Here is a 21342-nt window from a genome sequence, read left to right as displayed (position 1 = left end):
CAAAGAGTCAGACACCACTGAGCAACTGAGTGACTGAACTGAATTGAATATTAATGGAGTACCCTCCGTGGGGAGGGAGATACATCACAAAGGGCAGTGGAGGTTTTCCCTAACACTTTGTGGAAGGTCCTGCCCTGCTGATGGAGCAGGGACTGCATGATAAAGGAGGCCAAGATCGTGGCTGAACTAAACATGCATTAAATGCTATACTCGGTTTTATTTTGTGGCCCCTTCTTGTCTCTGTAGGCTTATCTCTTGCCATTCCTGTTCCTTGAACGAGAGATGATCTCCCTTACTTCTTGATCTTCACGTATGCCTGGAACACACTCCTGGCCCACCTTCACTGTCATCTTTTTTGTCTGGCTTACTCCCATCCCTCCTTAGGCTTTACTTCCTCTGAGAAGCTTTATCTGGCACCCAAATGTGAGCTAAATCCTTCCTGTGCTCCTCACAGTAAATCCTTCCAATGAATATTCAGGACTGATTTCCTTTAGGATTGACTGGTTTGATCTCCTTGCAGTCCAAGGGACTGTCAAGAGTCTTCTCCAACATCACAGTTCAAAAACATCAGTTCTTCGGCATTCAGCCTTTATGGCCCAACTCTCACATCCATACATGGCCACTGGAAAAACCACAGCTTTGACTCTACGGATGTTTGTGGGAAAGGGATATCTCTGCTTTTTAATACACTGTCTAAGTTTGTCATAGCTTTTCTTTCAAGGAGCAAGCGTCTTTTAATTTCTTGGCTGCAGTCACCATCTGCAGTAATTTTGGAGCTCAAGAAAATAAAGTCTCTCACTGTTTCCATTGTTTCCCCATCTGCTTGCCATGAAGTGATGGGACCAGATGCCATGATCTTCGTTTTCTGAATGTTGAGTTTTAAGCCAACTTTTTCACTCTCCTCTTTCACTTTCATCATGAGGCTCTTTAGTTCCTCTTTCTGCCATAAGGGTAGCATCATCTGCATATCTGAGGTTATTGATATTTCTCCCAGCAATCTTGATTCCAGCTTGTGCTTCATCTAGCCCGACATTTCACATGATGTACTCTGTGTATAAGTTAAATAAGCAAGGGGACAATATACAGCCTTGACATACTCGTTTCCCAATTTGAAACCAGTCCGTTGTTCCATGTCTGGTTCTGACTATTGCTTCTTGATGTGCATACAGATTTCTCAGGAGGCAGGTCAGGTGGTCTGGTATTCCCATCTCTTGGAGAATTTCCCACAGTTTGTTGTGATCCACACAGTCAAAGGTTTTAGCACTCTAGCTTTTTTTTATGATCCAATGGATGTTGGCAATTTGATCTCTTGATTCCTCTGCCTTTTCTAAATCCAGCTTGAACATCTGTTAAGTTCTCGGTTTATGTACCATTGAAGATTAGGTCTACTTTTTATGTCTTAGGATAAAGCGAAAACATAGACTACAAAAAAACCTGGCCTAGATATGTATAATGGGTTCTTGTATGAAGGAGGGAATATTTTTTGTGTAAAATAGTGGTGTGTGATGTATTGCTAAGACCTTTATAAATATTTTTCTTCTCTTACCTCTTGGGTATATTTTTTGTTTTTCTTCTTAAAAGGTAGTATTTTTACTCTGTTTCTTTTTGTCGTTTTAGAGAGTTGTGACTTGTTGGTAAAAAGTATTATCTGTTTTTAAGCTTCCATGTTTTTAAGTACTGGTTCAAATTGCTGTATTTTGTGGACTGGGTCTTTGAACAAAAATTAAATCTGGCTTACATAATTACAAAAGATGTAGGGATTTTAATTGCAGACTACATTTTCGGTTTCGTTTGTTTAAATAATGGTTAAAGAGAATTTTGAAATAAAATTTCCAAGACTAAAAGGATAAACACATTAGACTTTAAAAGAAGCATTAGCATAGCTATAATATGAAAACTTTGTCCAGTAGTGCAAATGATCAGAGTTGTCATCCATAAGCCAGAAGCAGGGAGCCATGTGTGGTTTGCAGATAAACATGATTTGGTGGATAGCTTTCAGAACTGTTGAGGCTCATTGGTATTTCTTGTTGGCATTACAGGTGAATTTCATAAGTGTGTACAAAATAAGCAAAATGGAAAGTTGAATCTAAATAGAGTTGTACAGAGAGGGCCCCAACCTCAACATACACATGACGTTTTAAGCTTTTAGTATTAAATTGTATATTTCAAATGTTACCATGTCCGTGGGGTAGTGTAAAATCCTTGCTAAGTATTTGGTGTCTTTTTCATCTTTGTTAGTTAGGGTAATCACAGTGTTTTTTAAATACGAATTTTAGAGATGCTTGATTTTTTCCTTTTAGTGAAATCATGAACTAAGAAGGGCTTGATTTTCTTGTACAGTTTAAAATTGATGCCATCTTGTTTTGCTCAGAGATACCATGATTGCAGAGGCTCCCAGGAAGGTTTTGCTCTCCACACAAAATGCCTGCCATAGATGGCTGCCGATATCCAGGTTTATTTATCAAGATCAGTGTTATCAAGTGAAACTTTCTCTAAAGATGCAAATGCCTTATCATCTGCACTGTCCTACTATGGTGGCCACTAGTAGGGCTGTTGTACAACCCGAACTGTGACTAGTACAGTTGAGGACCTGAATCTTACATTTTGTTTAATTTTAATTACTTTAAACTTAGCCACTTGTGGCTAGTGGCTCCCCTGACGGACAATTCAGAATTTCAGCACGGACAGCGCTTTTAGATTTAATATGGACACGCCTCTGGAAAAGTCAACTTGAATTTCTGTGAAACCATTTGACATATCTTGCCAGCATTTATTGAACAATTTTGTGGTATGCGTGCCTGGTCCTCTGGATTTCTCCTGTCAGCTTGTAGAGGAAGGTGTGGAAGTCTGAAATCTGTCCTCCAACCCACCTGTCAGCGTGGTCTCGGTAACAGGGTTCCTGCTGTCTGAATGGGAGCTTCCTCTCTTCACCCTGAGCTCTGGAGCCCCTCTCACCCAGCCAGGGGCTCTGCTTGCTCCGGGCTTCTTCTGCCCGGAGGAAGGGGCTCCCAATTGAAATTCTCTCAAAGATGTTGCCTGGCCTAGCAGGGCCCTGTCAACTGAGGTCCATCCCCTCAGCTCACCTGGCAAGTTTTCCTAAACACATTTTCAATGGAAAAAGTGAACAACTCTTCACAGCTCTCCAACATCTACTTTTTCTTCTGTTCCACCCCCTCCTCAAAGGTATCTTACCTCCTGGAAGGGGGCAGCATGGCCCATGAAGACTTCTGCGGACACGCTGGTCAGTTGAACCCAGGAGACCTGCAGGTATGGCCAAGACGAGGAATGGCTGATGGTTCCATAGTCTGGCTGTTGCTGATGACCCCACCCACGCCTGGTGCCTTCTCGCATCCCTGTTCTGTCTGTCATGTCCTGGACTTCTCCCTTCCTATGGCTCCTGACACTCCACCTGGAAACTTATGCAGGGCTCTTGTGTTCTTCTCTCATGCTTCCCTAAACCCCCCACAGTCATTTTTTAGCTCTTACCTAAATCTTTTTCTTATGTTTCCCAAGAGAGTAATCACGAGTCACCGTCTCAGCTGCCTTCTCTTCCACTCTATCCTCCACTCATTGAAGTCAGGGTTGGCCTCTCAGCACTGCCCCCAAACCTTTCCTGAAGCTGTCCATGTCCTGGTCACGCACAATGTCCCAGTTGCCACACTCACTGCTCCAGTTTCTGTCCTCATCTTTCTAGATCTCTCTGCTGTCTTTGAGACAGTTTTCTATCTTCCAGTTCATTTTCAGGGTAGGTATTGTCACTTAAGAATATGACCCAAACCCTGCCACCATGCTAGTCCTGTCGGACACATGTTACAGTTAAAATTCCCAGGGAATGCTTGGGTCATTTTTGCCAGTTTTTTATAAACCTGGCCTCTATATCAGGAGCTTTCTGGGATCATTTATGTATTTTGTGGGATGACAGCTGCAAATATTTGAATTGTGGCATTTCAGTGAACATAGATTGAAAGTGAAAGTCATTCAGTCCTGTCCGACTCTTTGTGACCCCAATTGACTATACAGTCCTTGGACTTCTCTGGGCCAGAATACTGGAGTGGATAGCTCTTGCCCTTCTCCAGCGGATCTTCCCAACCCAGGAATCAAACCAGGGTTTCCTGCATTGCAGGAGGATTCTTTACCAACTGAGCTATCAGGGAATTAGATGTGAGAGTTGGAGTATAAAGAAAGCTGAGCACCAAAGAATTGAGGCTTTTGAACTGTGGTGTTGGAGAAGACTCTTGACAGTCCCTTGGAGTGCAAGGAGATCCAACCAGTCCATCCTAAAGGAAATCAGTCCTGAATATTCACTGGAAGGACTGATGCTGAGGCTGAAACTCCAATACTTTGGCCACCTGATGAGAAGCACTGATACGAAGCACTGACTCATTGGAGAAGACCCTGATGCTGGGAAAGATTGAAGACAGGAGGAGAAGGGAACGACAGAGGATGAGACGGTTGGATGGCATCACTGATGCGATGGACATGAGTTTGAGTAGGCTCTGGGACTTGGTGATGGACAGGGAAGCCTGGCGTGCTGCAGTCCGTGGGGTTACAAAGTTGGACACGACTGAGCAACTGAACTGAACTGAGATTGAAAGGCAGAAAAGCAAAAGGGCAAAGAGTCATGGCCCAAAAGTCAACAGTAACATCTCACCAGAGCAGAACGTAAAGTGTAGGGTTGTGACCCCAGAAGTGGGTTCTTCCACCCTCCATGCAGGAGCTCTAATGTGCCTTGGCATGGATCCCAGCAGGATTGAGGCTCAGGTGCCCACAGATACAACCTGCTCATTAACCCCCTTTTTGGCTTTCTCCCTTGTCTGGCTTGCTCTTCCTTTCTGCAACACTTTCTAGATGAACTCCCTGCACTGGAGACCTGTCTCAGAATCTTCTGCAGGAGGAGCCAAGCTGAGACAGACAGGAGATCTACCTGTTGTTTTCTAGCTCTTCATCTCCAGATCCTAAGCTTGGCATCTGGGGCTGGCCCCTCATATGCTCCTACTAACTAAGAAGGAAATGAATGCATGTAAGATCTGCACAGCAGTGGAGGCAGTAACTTTCTCCAGGTAGTGAGGACACCGTTAACAGAGTCGAGCCAACTGACTCAAGTCAGCTGTCGGGGGTGTGGTGGAGTCTGTGGGCCTCTACATGTACCATGCGCCCATCCTCCATCCTGCTCCAGGCACGGCCCTCTGCCCAGGGAAGGGCCTCTCCCAAGGTGGTGCTCCCTCCTGCAGCGTGGCCCACACTTGAGGGTTTGTTGATGTAAGGATAGAGAGCCTCCATCTGGGACAATTCTAAAGTTTCATCCAATTCCAGGGCTCCCTGCTGGAGCAGCTGAGGCCTCCACTGTAGCTGCATTGGTGATTGGCTTCTCTTTGTGCCCCTTCCTGCTTTTCTCACTGATTAAGATGCATCTCCTGAGAGCCTTCCCCAGTTTACCCTCTGCCTGCAACTTCCCATCTCAGAGGGCAACCTGAGACTCAGAGATGCCAAAGAGGGGGTTCTTCCACCTCTGTGAATGCCCGAGCTGATGCTTTGATTTCACACTTGGAAGCATGGGATGTGTTTGGAAAACCAGAAAGGGCCCCCGCAGTTGTCACTGTCACTTCGTTATCCCTCATGGTGCCTGGGGACTTGGAAAGCAGCACTTGTAAGGTGCCTGGCTTAGTTACTGGGGTGCAATCGTCCACCTGCCGGCTCATTAGAGGCCAGGTCACACTTCCTTCTTGTCGCTCTGGTATTTGCAGTGGATGACCGCGGGCCAGGGCATCGTGCATGCTGAGATGCCTTGCTCAGAGGAGCCAGTCCACGGCCTACAACTCTGGGTTAATTTGAGGAGCTCACAGAAGATGGTGAAGCCTCGGTACCAGGAACTGAAAAGTGACGAAATCCCTAAACCCAGTCAAGATGGCGTGACCGTTGCTGTTATTTCTGGAGAAGCCCTGGGAATCAAGGTGAGCCATGCCGTGGGGTGTCTGTGGAAGCTGAGGCGCGTGGCGATGCGAGACTGGGCCACTGTGGGTCTGCAGCTCTCATGGAGTTTCCACAGTTCCCGTCTCATGGATGGACCTGCTTCGGAGGTGTCAGAGTAAGTGCACTCTAAGGGAACCTGGAAGGTTTTTGCCATGTGCTAACCCTTAGAGTTAGGAAAATTATAGGAAAACAAGCTCATGTAAAAAATTCAGTAAAAAAGCAGTTTCCAAGATTCATCTTAATATGTGTGCAGATTGAGTCTGTTTCCTTTCATTTATGGTATAGTCTTAGATTAGAACAGTGCGTTTCAGAATCAAAATCCAAAACTGACTCTACTCCCTGAAGATAGATTTAAATTATTTGTGCTCAACTTAGTAAGGACCATATATTGCTACATCATAGAAAGGGTGTTTTTTTTTAATTGACTTGAACATTTATTTAATCCGTTTATGTCTTGTTGTTCAGTCCCTCAGTTGTGTCTGGCTGTTTGTGACCCCACAGACCGCAGCACACCAGGCTTCTCTGTCCCTCACCATCTCCCGGAGTTTGCTCAAACTCATGTCCATTGAGTTGGTGATGCCATCCAACTCATCTCATCCTCTGTCATCCCCTTCTTCTCCTGTGAAGCCCTTTATGTCTTATGCATTCTTCTTAACTGAGACTTTATATTTCGCTTCTGGGTCCCACCTTTTAATCGAATGAGATCAATTTCAGCTAAATTTCATGGACAGATGTTGGTACGGAAAGGGTATGTTCAGGACTGTGTTAGTTGCATGCCTGCTTTCCCGGGAGCCTGGGTTCCTAGATACTGAGCTGGGTCGTGTGGTCTCTTAGGTGAGGTTCCACAGAGGCAGACCCAGAGGTGAGCACTCCTCTGGCAGTGGTTTTAAAGGGAGTGTCCCTTGGGGAACAGAAACAGGAACCTGGACAGGAAAGGCAAGGTAGCCAAGCAAGGGTGTCATCTCAGGCAGAGTCCCAAAGAGGACTCAGACTCGGGAGGATCAGTCTGCCCCACCCTGGGCAAGGGAGCTGGGCTTTTGTGCTCCCTTTCCCCAAGTTATTACTTACAGCCATTGGTTTGGGGTGGGTGGCACAGAAATGGTTAAAAAGGATGGAAAGGGGGATCTGGGAGGGGCTGAGACCTCCAGTTCCCCGCTTGCTACCTGTTGTCTATTTTTGGTTGTCTGTTAACCTGTTCAGTGGCATCAACATATGGGGACCCACTTTGCAATTCTTTGTGCAACCAGCCCTTAAAGCTATTTTAAATGCTAATTTAAATAAATTTAAATTTTATTTATATGCACCCACAGGGATGGTGGCTGGGCAGTGGGATGCACCTCGTGGTTAGCAAGTTGGTCGTGATTATTGGTGAGGACTTACTGGTTTTTATATTTCCTGCGCTGCAGCTGCAGTTCTTTCCTGTCCTGCGTCCTTGCCTTGTTCCAGTGCAAGTAGAAGCGATTGAGGGAAAGCATATCAAACTTCATTCCCTATTAAGCATTGATAACTGACTGCTGCCTGTGCCCTGGCAGGCCTCTGTCTTCACTTTGCAGTTGAAAAAGTTGCCCTTTATTGTGTTTCTGTGACCCATTCATACGTTGCCAAGCACTGGGCAGCACCCTTCTCAACTGTGCATCCAGGGTTTCCTTCTCTTCAGCTCTACAGAGAGATCTTTACAGGTACAAGGCAGAGGACATGGAGGGTCTAAGAGCTGAACTGGCACAGAGGAGAGGCCCTTCACTCCATTTCCCATGGCAGTTTTCATTCTGTATTTTCAGGACTCCAGGGATGGGCCTTCTGGGGATCCTGAGGCCGATGTTAAAGGTCAAAGGATTTCCCTCTCTGTGTTTCAACCAAAGCACAAGACTTTGCCCAGTCACGTGTATTGGGATTGTCTTTAAGATTTCTCTTACCAAAAAAGTGGAGCTATCCGCAGCTGAAGAGAAGTTAGTAACATCATGAATCCTTAGTGTTTACAACTGCTTCTCGTTTACAGAAAATACAGTGCAGTTTTAATGTCAGAGCTGGTCCCAGTTATAGGCAGAAGGACATTTTAAAGTACTTCCAAGCAGCAGACCGCCTGGTCTTGCAATCCCAACCAAGAATTAGAGACCAGAAGTAATGTTTTAACTGAGTGAAACAATGTCTTGGTAGCTGCTGGCCTCTCTTTTTCCCTTTGTCAAGTAAAATCTCTGAAGTGAATTACATTCTCCTAAATAAGTGATCAATCTTTATTATGAGAATATTTGAATAAAGGAGTCTTGAAAGCCTGGGCAGCATTCATTTGGACTCTGAGAGGCAGTGTGGTGCTGTGGTTAGTGGCATGAACTCTGGAGACATAGACGAGCTGGATTAGAATCCCCACCGTGAACCAGCTGTGTGGCTGATGGCAAACCGCTGAACTTCTCTGTGCTCCATTGTTCTCATCTGTAACACATGGTTGCTGTGAGGATTAAATGATTTTTTAATACTCAAAAATTTAATACTGAAAAGTTTAAAAGTGAGTTTTAATACTCAAAGTGTCAAAACAGCATCAGACGTGTTGTAAGCACCACGTAAATGGTAGCTGTTTTATTATTATTTTGATTACTTTGTGTTAACTTGGGCAGAAGCTTGGCTGAGATTTCTGTGCGTGGTCTATGCTAAAAGGACTTGCTGGGATTTGGGAAAAGTCTTTAACCTGCTCTGAGGAAAAGACACTAGCATGAATCCTTGTACACACGGAAGGCTCTTAACCATTTCATTCTGGGTCTCATAAGAAATGTCATTTTGCACACTTGAAGCCTTAGTATCTGCTTACAAAGGAATGATTGGATCTTTAAAAGTCTAGACCTACCATAAAAATGAACTGAAGGTTGTTTTGCATCAGGAAGATAATTGTAAGTTAAATCATGAGATGAGGCTGAGAACATACCTTTCAAGAGACTGATATGCTTATAACCAGCCAAGACTCACCAACAGTTCCCTTCCCAACAACTTAAATATCTAGAAATGGAATTAGTGACCATTCCAGTGCTTCTCCAGTTTTAATATTCACCTGGGTTTCTCGGGGCTCTTGTTAAAATGCAGATTCTGATTCAGCAGAGCTGGGTGATGCCTGAGAATCTCCATTTCTAACTGGCTCCCAGGTGATGCTGGTCTGGGGACCATGGTTTGTAACATGTGTGACACCCCTGAGATCCAAGACACGAGAGTTTACTTATCACAAGGGACAGTTTGGTTAGGTGCCTATAGAAGATGTTATGGTCCAGCTCTGTGGCTTTTGGCAAATCTTTTAACCTTTCTGGACTTCAGTTCCCACAGCCACAGAAGCCACGAGGGAGTCTGTTGCAGAATGCTGGAAGCTTTTGCAAGCAGTACGACTGACCTTGTCATAATCCCAAAGGTAGATGTGTCCCTGTTTTCCCAGTTATATGTGTCTGAGCATTTCCTCAGCTCTTAAGAAGCCATGGCCAATTTTGAGGAAGATTCTGCCAGGAGAGCATCATCTAAAGTGAAGGCTGAAACGGGGAAAAGATAAAAATGGGATACTTTGAATAGTTTCTGTCACTTCTGGAAGGTCAAAAATCACATGTTTATTTGATGAGAGTATGAAATTCTCCAAACTCCATTCCATCTGTATCAGGCAGCCAATCAGGAATATTTATTGCCAGTTCTCTCTGGGACATGATTCTCTCCCCAACAAATGCCTCTTCTTGCCTCCTGCTGTTTAAAATTCCGTTGTGTCAGAAGCAAATGTTAAGGAGGCCTCAGCCCCACCAGGGTCAGAAAAAGGCAATCTGGAGCCAGGCTATTGAGTTCAAGGCCAGTTCCACTACTGACTGCCTTTAGTGAAGTCATGTAAGCTTGCTGGGCCTCAGTTTTCTCATCTGTAAAATGGAGATCATTATAATGACTCAGAGGGTCCTTGGGAGGATTAACTTGGTTAATATGGGTAAAAAACTTAAACCTATCCCTGGTGTAGAGTAAGGCCTCTAGAAGTGGTTGCTGCTTTTACTTCTTTGCAGAAGCTTTGTGGAGCATTCACATGGCCTACAGACATAACAAGAAGAAGCTTCCTTCTGATGAGCAGACTGTATATTCATGTATTGGATAACCAAACCTTTTAAAAATTCACTTTCCAAAAGAATTTGCCAAACATCTCATGTAATTTGCTCAAATCTTGTTTACCACTGTGCCCCCCAGCACCTGAAACAGTGCCTGATACATCCAAGGCAATCAGTAAATATTTGCCAGGTGCAGAAGTGAAATTAAAATGTAAATGAACGCTGGATTGTGAGAAACAAGGGTAAAGTAGTAAGATCAACAATGTAGGGATTAAGAATGACTGCAGTAAGCTTAGTTTAAGCTAACCAGAAAGTTGAGAGAGCAATAAAATTAGCTAAATTCTAGTTTCCAATGAAATAAACTATTTAAGGAGTTCGGAAGCAGGGAAGTAAAGACTAGATTGATTTTTTTTCCCTTTAAATGTGAATTTTGGGCTGTTCTGTAAGACAAAGATTGTTTCCTGCAGGTTTCTTAAATTCAAGCAGTGACAACGATCACTGAGCAGAGGTTTGGAGGTTCATGGTTCCCTTTGGGGGTCCACAGACAGGTGTTTCATTGCCTGCAGTAACATCTCTCCTGTGTGTTTCAGGGCATGGCTTGACATGGAGTTGTGATGTACTTACTGGCTTTCAGTGCATCCCTGTGGGCGCTCTGCCTTCCGGGCCCCAGTTTAGCCCTGGCCGGCACTGGGAGACCTCATGTCCCTTGGGCCAAAAAACAGCCTGCTCACTAATTAGCCCATGTTATGGGCTGGCATGTGATCTGTAACCGAGCCTGTGATTGTCACCTCTGATTTGAAGAGCTGAGGGTGTCCCCAGGCTGTGGCAGTCCACTGGTGACCACACATGCCTTTTCCTAGACCAGAACTAGAGAGAAACTGCTGCCCACCATACTACTTGCCAGCTTTTGTTTTCATCTGGGAAACTCCAAGGGCACAAAGTTATTTGCAACACTTTATCATCAATCTAGAATTTCATCAGTCTCCCCTTTACCTTAATTTGATTAAAAAATATGTAGTTTATGTAGCTTTCGAGGAAATAATTTTATAGCTAGTCCAAATGTCAGTGGATTTTGGGCAATAACACTGGGCAGTAGACTTAGAACGTTTTTACATTGTTTCCATTTAGCTCTTTCAGGGGAAATGTGAATTTTTAAAAATTGGACTGGCAGTGTGAAATAGATCTTGCCGACTTCAGAGTTGGCACCAGATTCTCGCTCGCCTCCCTCCTAGCCTTTGTGAGCTACCTTCTGTTCCCTTAGTGATGAGGGGAAAGCTGACCCCCTCCCACGGGAGGCCTCTCTTTCTTTTCCAAGCCCAGAACAACAACTTCTCAAGGCAGCATTTAAAAGTCAATAAATCTTGTAAGCAGGTAGCACAGGAACTCTTCTTTTTTTCTTTGAAGTATTCCAGCAAGTTCATGAATCTAGTTTGAGAAAGAAGACTGGCTAATCTCCCAGTAGGGGAGGTTGCAAGTGGGGCGGTGGGTTTTTAACAAAGGGATCTGGGTAGCAGGGTCCAGCTGGCTCAAGAGCCAACAGGGAAAACAGCACTTGCTCAGAAAGGACTCCTCTCTTCCAAAGGCCTCTCTGTTAATTGTTTTTATTTCTAAATCAGCAGAGCACTCTGTGATAAACGTAAAAACTGGACATTAAAAAAAATTCCCTTTGGGTTGGAGGGAGATTAAGGATGAATCTGAGACTTTTCTCAGTATGTCTTTTTTTTTTTTTTAATTTTGAAAGATGTAAATATTTACATATTTAAAACAAGTTAAACCAGAAGGAAAAAAAAAAAAAAAGCCCAAACCTTAAAACCAAGCAGAAACAAATGAAGAACCTAAAAATTTGTGTAAAGATCTCAGACCACACAGAGAAAATACTTATTTTAAGGGCTTTTAAACACAGTTTTCTGGGTGTACAGTTTGAGTGGGGTGTATTCTAAAGGCAAAAACAGAAAAAGTTTTAAGCTTCATTTTGTATTTGTATTGTTAATGTTGGCATTACAATTTTAAAATGGTTCTGTACATATTAAGAAAGAAAACAAATGAGTAAGTTTGTTAACATTTTTAGGAATTAGGATTTTTCAGTATAAAAAGTAGGTACAAATATAAAAGAGCTCATAAAAATACTGTGATACTCAATGTTATATTAAATACTAAATATTTTTTAATCGATGGCCATTATCTCTAAGAGGCAATTTATGGAAACCTAATATAATTTGATCATTGTAGGCATTTAAGATTTTTAATGATGCGGTTTTGTCTTACTGTCTGACAACAGTTTCCTTTTCCTCTGGGTTTTATTTCCATTGCCTTTCTTTTATGGTCCATGTTTAATTAGATGCTATGAGGAATGGTTTTTTAAAAAGTTCTTCCTAGCAAGTTCATAAGCACCTAAATAAATTCAGGCTGAATTTTCATTTTCAAATTTTAAATAAATATTTTAATGAGTGAGTGTGGGGAGAGAGGAAAGGAAATACCACACCAGGCAGAGTCTCCTGGTCTCCCTTTGACACAGGACAAGGGGGAAACAGAGCAGTTCAGGGAAAAGTTACTGTCAAGTGTGAAGCCCACAGAAATGTGGAGAGAATTTCACCATTTCCATCTGCTCACTAGTCATCATCAAGGTCCAACCCAGGTCCCCTCTACTTTAGTGAAGCCTTCTTAGCTGCCATAGGTCTATGCAGCCATCGTGTCTTCATCATTCAGGGGATTTGGGGACTGACTGTTATTTAATTCACAGCTCCCATTTCTTTCTGAGTTCTGTGCATTCAGTCAACAGACGCCTGCTGTTTGTACAGTACACAGTGCCCTGGAGCTACGATGTGAATAAGATACAGCGGGTCCTCAAATAAGGTCACAGTCTAGCTGGGGGGAGAAATGGGCCAACATCAGAAGTAGCATGTGACACAAGAAATGCTGAAACAGCAATGTGTAAAACTTCCATGGTAGTCGGGAGGACAGAGAAGTAATTTTGCTTGTGTGGATGGAGAGAGAAAGGGAAAGAAAGAAAAACGAGAGGGCAGGGGTCCTGTCTTGTAATGGCTTATAGAAAAGACTTGGACGCAAGGGGTGCACTGGTTTTGGGGGGAATCTTGATGGGAGGCTGCAGAGGCAACCAGAAGCAGCCAGATCCTGGTGGAGCTGCAACAGGGCAAGAGGAGACTATGTGAAATATTGGAAGAAAGGAAACACAAACCCAAGACCCGGCTGTTACCTGAGGTTGACCTTGGTTGTATATATATTCCTGCATCCCTCTCTCTCAGGGTTTTCAGTAGCATAGTTTGAGGGTAAGGTCGGGTGGGGTGCTGTGTGCAGCCCTGTCTCAACTCACATTTCACAAAGCCCTTCATTCTGTAGGACCCGCCCCATCACTGGCCCAGTAGCCCAAGCACATGACCAGCCTTGTTGCACAGACAAGTGCAAATCTTGGTTCTGATTCAGTGTTGAGACCAGGCTCAGTTAGGTCTGTTAGTCTTGTTCAGTAAATAGGAAGACACCAGAGAACTTGTCCTGAGTTGGCAGCCGTAGCTGGCATTTCACTTGCAGTTAGGAATGTTCAAATAAACAGTGGTCAGGATCTGTTCACATCAGCTCTACAGAAGGCTGCTCTTGCCCAGGGCAGCCCATTCACCCCAGAAATACCATTCTTGGTGTGCACGAAGGGTGCCAGATGTTCTTATTCCTTTAAGATGTCCCTGCCAACCTAGTCACTTAGCTAGAACATTCCAGTGGTGTCAACAAGCTCTCTTCTGCCAATAAATGAATTATGAATAAGTGTACTTTTAAACCAAAAGTTATTTCCTGAACCATCCATACGTTGTTGGCCGTTACTAATGAGGGTTACAAATTAGTAAGGGATTTAGACTAAGGGCATAATGAAAGCTCTAAAAAGCAAGGTATCACCTTCAGTAAAGGTGAGCAGACACTTTCCCTGTCATTTGAATCATTTCTCTGGCTGTCAAGGCTTGTTCTTTTGGGATATAAGAAGTCTTTTCCCAGAACACAGTACAGAGTTTTTCTAACCACAGTGAAGGAAAACAGGACAGTGTCAGAGGTTCTTGCCTATTGCATTAAAAACTGAGTTCTTGTGCATTTAAATGAAGTGCATATTGGTATTTTAAAAACTGATACTGGCATATATAAAGCTACACCATTGAGAGCTACAAACACCATACTTTATTTTGACCAAAGCACAAATCCTTGGGATTATGTGGCTTTTGAACAGTTTGAGCAAAGTCACACTAAAATGTGATGAGTAAATTCGGTGTCAGGTAGAATTCTGATTACTTGAAGCTTTATTAAGAATTCTCCTGTGGTCAGGTATAGGTACTCCAAGAGAAATAAGAATTAAAAGTGTTCAGCTTTAATGGGCTCTAAATCATGGATGGGGATGACTCTGTAAAAGAGGAGCATGTGTGGTCTTCAAGCCAGAGGGAATCCTCTTCATCATTCATTGCAGACCATGGGCTATTGCACATACTCTTAATAAAACAAGGAAACTGTCAGATCCCACCATTCCTGGAAGGACTCCTGTAGTGGTCATTGGGAAATTAGGAGGGTTTTTCAGGAAGGTATGTATGCCACCATAGTTCAGTGTGGTACTGAGGGCCATCTTTGTGTAAAACTCTGTGAAGATGTGAGAGAAAAGAGGAAAAATATCAGGGAGCTGGAAGGGCATGGTGGAAGGACAGACATATTCACTGCTAACATGAGTATACTCTGCTGGGTCACCAGGCTAGTACACATGGCGGGTTTAGGGGAAGGCAGAACAGACGGGAGACTCGGCCCAGTCTGGAAGGGACAGAAACAGCAGGCCTGAATCTCGGAGCCAACTGGCCTGGCACAAAGGAGATAGCATGAGTGAAAGTAATGCTGTTCACAGGTGTCAGTGGCCAGTGGAATAACAATGCTTTGAGGAGGCCTTCAAAACTTATGCCCATTGTTTTAAGCATGAAAATGGTTAATCATTTTTATCATGTGAAGCTTTTCTTGTAACGTGGTAATTTCTCTCTCTTTTTAACTTGTCAATGTCATTCTCGAATGTCTTTGATTATGAATGTATCAAAGATGTTTCACCTGGCATAATTGCTCTTCTGCCCCCTCTGCCTTTTCTCTCCCTCTCTGCATGATCAAAACCAAAACAGTGCAAAATTTCAAAGATACAGTACATTCACATCACTGTCTGTAGGAGCCATCCACGTGGAAACTGGAGGGGTTCCATTTGGAACACAGCATGGATTGAATAAGCTCCAGGTTCAATAAAGAATAAAATAATGTTAATTTCCTTCTTTTTCATGAAACCTTAAGCCCCTCATGAAGCCCCCTTGCTCTCTTTGCTCCCATGTGGATGATTATTTTTTAACATTATGGAAGGAAACCATGATGGCCCCAAATTTTCTTTCCTGGTCCAACTATGAATAGCAATTGGAAAAATTTAAATGCTTCAGTTGGAAGGAAACCATTTTGAAACCCAGAACAAGGCCCTTCTTTCCCACCACCTTCAGACCCCTGCCTCTGGCCAGTTTTCCTCACATGCCTGGCTGTGGCTGCTCAGCTTGTCAGGAGTCAGTACCCAGATACATCTTTGTCTGCCTCAGAGAGTTTGAGTGTCTCTGAGTGACTGTGGGTACATGGCTGGTGGATTTTCCCAGCATCAGGTACTGATTTAAGGCCATCTGTTACTGATTAGTCCAAAAGAAGTTTTGAGTGAGAGTTCCTGGTGACTGTGATTAAATCTTTTCATAGGTTTTAACTGACAAGAGTCCGTCAACCAGACAAAAGCAGCAGAGAGGACCTAGAATTGGGCAGAAGTCAGATGTAGGGAGTTGAGGTGCAGGAGAAGACCAGAAGATCAGCCTCCTTCACATCCCAACCTCGGAATGAACTGCAAGGTAGACTTGGAGAAGTCGGCTGGGTAGAGGTCCAAGTAGCATCTTTGTGCACGTGTGTGTGCTCAGTCGCTTCAGTCGTGTTCAGCTTTTTGCGACCCCATGGACTGTAGCCTGCCAGGGTCCACTGTCCATGGGATTCTCCAGGCAAGAATACTGAAGTGGGTTGCCATGCCCTCCTCCATGGAAGCTTTCTGACCCAGAGATTGAACCTGAATCTCCTGCATTGCAGGCAGATTCTTTACCACTGAGCCACCAGGGAAACCCAATACCATCTTTGTTACTAGTCAGATCTGGAGAAGAACAAGTGACTTGTGTCTGAGATCTTGGGGGCTTCCTACTTCCCTACTTTGTTACACCTGTCTAGGCAGAGCTGGATAGTCATAGACATCCTTTTCAGAGGCAGACTTATTATCTCACGGCAGAAGGAGAGAGAGAGGAAAGAAAAAAGGAAAAGCCCAGAAGGGTGTGAGCTGAGCATGTGTACTTCCTCAAGTTACCCTCATCAAGAGAGTACCATCCTTCCCCCTCCCCTCTACCCCCAGGGATGAGTAAGGAGGGCAAAGAGCAGCTGGCAGTTGCCTCCTGGGGACATCAGGGAAGGGTCTGGAGGCTCCCACCATATTCCCCAGTGTTTCATTCTGTTAGCCTATTGGATTTGACACTTAGCAATGAGTGCTCCCCTCAGGGAAGGAAAGGAGAAATTTATCAGCCTGGACCTCCTCCCACCAAAACGAACTTCTGCTGTCTGGGATAAGCTGGGCTAACCAGAAAGTTTTGAAATGGGCACAGAGAGTCTTTTCTTAACATCAAGGTATATCACATATTCTAGGCTGCACATTGACTCCCTATCTTATTTCCCTGTCAAAAATATATGCAGCCAGGTTGAGTGGTGCATGAAAAGCCTGAGTGATAGCATAAGAAATATCTAGATGTTAAAATATCCCAAATTTGAACAGATCCCATCATCAAATCTCTAAGAAGAAAGTCAGATTCTGATCTAAAACTCCTTGCCTTTATAAACCAAATCAAAAGAAATTATAATTTAATATTCCATTCTAAATAAAATCCCAAAGGCTTTTCACCCAATTTAAATTCTGCTCTGCTTCAGTAGAACATGGATTTTCTTTTTCTTTATAAGCACAGTAGCCCGGGTTGCCCTCCTGGACTTGATGTGGCTCCATCAGGACTGCTAAACTTAAATTCATTCTATCCAGTTCTCATTTGTCTTCCAAAATATCCCTAAAACAATAGGACATACATTTGCTGTAATACCAGGCCTGGTTCCATGAGACCTTGTTGAACAAGCAAATCTCCAAGCTCTAGAGCAGTTCCATCTGCAGAAGACTGATGTATGTGGCCAGGCCAGAGCACCAGCATAGTTGGGAGGATGAAGCCATGTACCCATAGTCTCCTATTCTTTGAGGTGAGACCTTTGTGCCTTCTTGAGAAGTCAGATGCTTGTGTTGGTGGCAACTCTGGACAGCAGCTCTTAAGAACATCCTCCAGCCAACTGTTGAAGTCAGAGAAGAATATGAAAAGGTAATCCTCTAACCAATACATAGAAAAATGTCTTTTCTAATAATCTGCCACTTTACACTCTGTAAGTTGACAAAAATCAGGAAGTTGGGTATTACCAAGTGCTGGCAAGGATAGGAGGAAATAGAAACTCATGTATGGTAGGCAAGTGTAACTGTTCCTTGTGGAAGAATGTTAATTATTTGACTGAGAGCCGCTGGGATGATGGGGTTGGACCAGGGAATGATGGAGCAAAAATACAAAATAAGAGGGGTTTTCATGGGTTTGTGTGATCATGTGCCATGACCACTTGCGTTACATGTGCCCACAGTGCGGGTGTTGGTGGGGGGAGGGTGTGTGGTGGGGAGAGAGAGGAGAGATGGATTGATTTGTGTCCAGCAACAGCTTTCAACTTGTTTAGTGTAGGTGATCTCCTGTGTGGGTGACTTAGGGATTCTAGGATGTTCTCACTCATGCCAAAACATCTTAGCTACATTATCTAAACTGTACCATTAGAGAGTCAATCCTTTGACAGTATGATAGATTGAAAAGAGCATGGACTATGGAGTCAAGCCAACCTGGGTCTGCCTTTCAGTTCCATTGTTTGATACCTCTGTGATCTTAGGAAAATTTGCTTTTGCACCTTCATTTCCTCATCTGCTAAATAGGGACATTAAGATGTAGTCGTTGAATGATTTGCATGGTATATAATGTGCCTAACCACAGAAAGAGTAATTCATAAAGATTTGTTCCCCTTTCCCTTATCTGTCTCACTTTCTGTTCTCACATTCCCTTTTTATCATTAGGCTTTACAGACAGCAAATCTCTAGACCTTCTTGGGATGAGAAATGAAAATGGCTGACATCTTTTTCAGGCTTAAAAGGCACTATATTCAAAGTCAGAGCTGTCCAATAAAAATATAATGGAAGCCATATGTCATTTAAGGTTTTCAGTAGACTCACTCAAAAAGGAAAAATAAGCAGCTGAAGTTAATTTTGGTAATATACTTTAGTCCGTTATCTAAAATATTGTCCTTTCAATATATAACTAATATAAAATTATAATGAGATTTTTGTTGTGCTAAGTTTTTGAAATCCCAGTTTGTCTTTTTTTTTTTTTTTTAAACACAGCACATCTTGATTCATACTCACCACATTTCCTGTGCTCAGTAGCCACATGGAGGTGGTGGCGATAGTATTGTGCAGTGAGGCTCTGAGTGTTTTACATGTATTAGTTATTTTTCCTCCTGATTTTACCTGGGTTCTCTGGAAAACAGAGCCTAAGGCAAGTCTCGTGCAGACCCAGGGAGGTGGGAGTGAGGGAGACAGGAAGCAAAACAGATGCTTGGTGACACAGGAGGCCTGTTCGGAAAACTGTAGCTCAGAACTTTCTAATGAAGGAAGAAAGAGGAAGAATTTTTCTGTCATCTTACATCTTTCATCCCTCTTTGGCCAAAATCTGCCCCAGGGATGCTAATTCCCTGCCTTTCCAGACTGTCCCCAGGCCCTTCCAGTAGCCTCCGAGGAGGCCACGCACCCCATCCAGCAGCTTGGGTCTTCATTCCAGTCTAGGTGTGGAGGTCTGTCAGGCCAGACTCTGTAGCTGCTGTAGCTCCCACCGCTGTGGGAGAGCTTGACAGTCACCCAGGAGGGGCTGAGGTAGCTGGAGGTGTCCACACTGGCAGCAGCCATGGCATGCAGGGACATCTCCATAGGTGGCCAAGGCCTCAGAAGCCAGTGAAGCTGAGGGACTCTGAGGAGACACGTAAAATGTGTCCAATCAAATTTTCATAACAGCCTGATGAGAGAAGGGCCCAGGGCATCATGAGATGGTCAACTCACCCAAGGTTATGCATCTAGGGAGTGACAGAACTGGCCTTCTAACTGGATATCTGGCTCCCAACCTTGTGCCCTTAACCACAGACCTACATAGATCCTTAGCAATTCAGCACAACCCAACAGAAATCAGATTTTCTGCTGAGAGTGGGTTCCTTTTCCATGGGAACTTTAAAGACAGAGAGTACGTAAGAGGAGAGATGGATGTTAAAGAGGGAATTCTTAACCCATCCCTCCTCTTGCTAAGGAGCTAACCACTTCCTCCTCACCCAGGAATTATGAGCAATCCCCTGCCCTGGACGGGGGATGAGTACTGACCGCTTCCCTAGGTCTCTGGCTCTTCAGCAGCCTTGTCAACTCTTCAGGTTCTCAGAACTATTGCTGAATAGTAGGGAACTTCCTCTTTCCTTGTTTCTGGGTAGACAGGAGGCCCTATTTGATACTTTGGAGCCTGTGGAGACTTTCTTCATTCAGAGGGGTTGGCATAGTAAGTTTGGGGGTTGATCAAGGAAGAGACAGGTTCCTGAGAGGTTATTGTGAGGTATTAAGATGTGAATGAAGTTCTTAGGGCAGCATGAGTCTAGAATTCCTGGGAATATGAGATGATTTTCAGAACCAGGCAAGACCGACTCTTCCTGTGGTTTCTGGCACTTGGGTTTGAGTCATAATGTCTGGCAGCAATAGATACGATAGAGCGGCTGTCTGCCTCCGTCACGTTGTAGATGAGGATGCAATAACTCAACTGGGCAAAAGTCATACGGCTCGATGTGGAAGGAACCTAGACCCAAACTCAGGTCTGCCCCATTTTATTTGAACAGTAGGTCTGCCTTTATCACACCCTTCAGCCCTTGTGCATAAACTTGCTGAGTGAGTCCCTCTCCAGTTTGGGAATGCCTTAGCTCATTTTCATGGAGGAAAGCTTCAGAATGAGCCTCCATCTTCTATCTCCACCAGAAGGGTATCTTCAGGCACTTGTCTTCAGACACTGCGATCATGTCAGAACATCTTGCAAGCAATTATGTAGGAGAAGCCCTGTGCCATAATTAATTCCCCCTCAGACCTACAGTCAAAGCTTCATGTCCACACTGTGATCTATCTGCAGAGCTCTATGAAATTGTATCTTTGCCACATAGTTTCCCATGTCGATGTACTTTCTCAGAAGAACTCTTAAAGCCCCTTAGTAAATGCCAAGTGTAACTAATAGAGATTAAAAGCATTATAAAGCTCTGTCAGGGATATTCTAGCATCGATTAATAGATTTGCTGACTTAGCCTTGAAAAACATTACCCATGGATGGGAGATAAGCAATAGGGAGTTTCCCTGTTGGCATATTTAGGGGCCATTTGTGATTTTATTTTACTGTAGCCTTTGTAGGATTATGGATGGATTATTCATCTAAGAGATGGGCATTTGTTCTTTCTCTGTTTTTTATTTTCCGGAAAATTTTAGCATGTCTGTAACCCAATTTGTGCAAAGATGCTGACTCAAAGAGTGAAGCAATCAAAGTCTGCTTCCACAATGAACATGTCTCTGATTAAATTTGGGACCATGAGTCCTGTCAGCATCTTTATTCCCTTCCTCTTTAGCTCTTCTCTCCTCACGACCCCTCCCCCAAACACAAGGTAAGAAGGGGAGGGACTCGACTGTTCCTACTGATGAAAATGCTTCTTGAAAAAGGGTGCTCTTGAGACTAGACTGTAGAATAACTTGGCTATCCACAAGGGCTGCTCAGCTGGACAGCTTGATGGTCGAGATTTTCTGTAATCCTGTATTATTGATAAAAGTTAAAAATGTGGTCTGACCCTCTCTAACTATCACCCTATACAGAGTCATTGGCATTTTGCCCACGAGTTCCTTGTCTTCTCTTTGGGTAACACTTCATGTATATGTCAGAATGTAATTAAGGGCTTTAATGCTCCCCACAATACCTTTGGCACTAAGGATAGGAACTAATCTCTCCCACTCCTTATCAGAATTCTTTAAAATAATGAAGAATTCTGAAATCAGAGTGCTTTGGATTGGAGACAGAAGACTTACCCTTTGGCTGAAGAGCATCAGCCAGTTCTCAACAAGACTTGGAATTTG

At 43.7% G+C, this 21342-nt stretch overlaps 1 protein-coding gene across 6 annotated transcripts in view; it reads left to right on the top strand.

Moving 5' to 3' along the window:
- Positions 1–21342, top strand: part of PIR (pirin) — a 98428-nt gene that overhangs the window by 32498 nt on the left and 44588 nt on the right. For all 6 annotated transcript variants that reach the window (XR_009598908.1, XM_004021931.5, XM_042242291.1 and 3 more), the window contains 2 exons: positions 3184–3267; positions 5745–5951. Coding sequence is in view for 5 of the 6 variants with exons in the window: in XM_004021931.5 (XP_004021980.1) it covers positions 3184–3267; positions 5745–5951 (291 nt within the window). In the remaining variant the exon portion in view is untranslated. The remainder of the gene's footprint in view (positions 1–3183; positions 3268–5744; positions 5952–21342) is intronic.

Source organism: Ovis aries, chromosome X (assembly GCF_016772045.2).
Source record: "Ovis aries strain OAR_USU_Benz2616 breed Rambouillet chromosome X, ARS-UI_Ramb_v3.0, whole genome shotgun sequence".
Lineage (NCBI taxonomy): Eukaryota > Metazoa > Chordata > Mammalia > Artiodactyla > Bovidae > Ovis > Ovis aries.
This window is presented reverse-complemented; position numbering and strand designations above follow the sequence as displayed.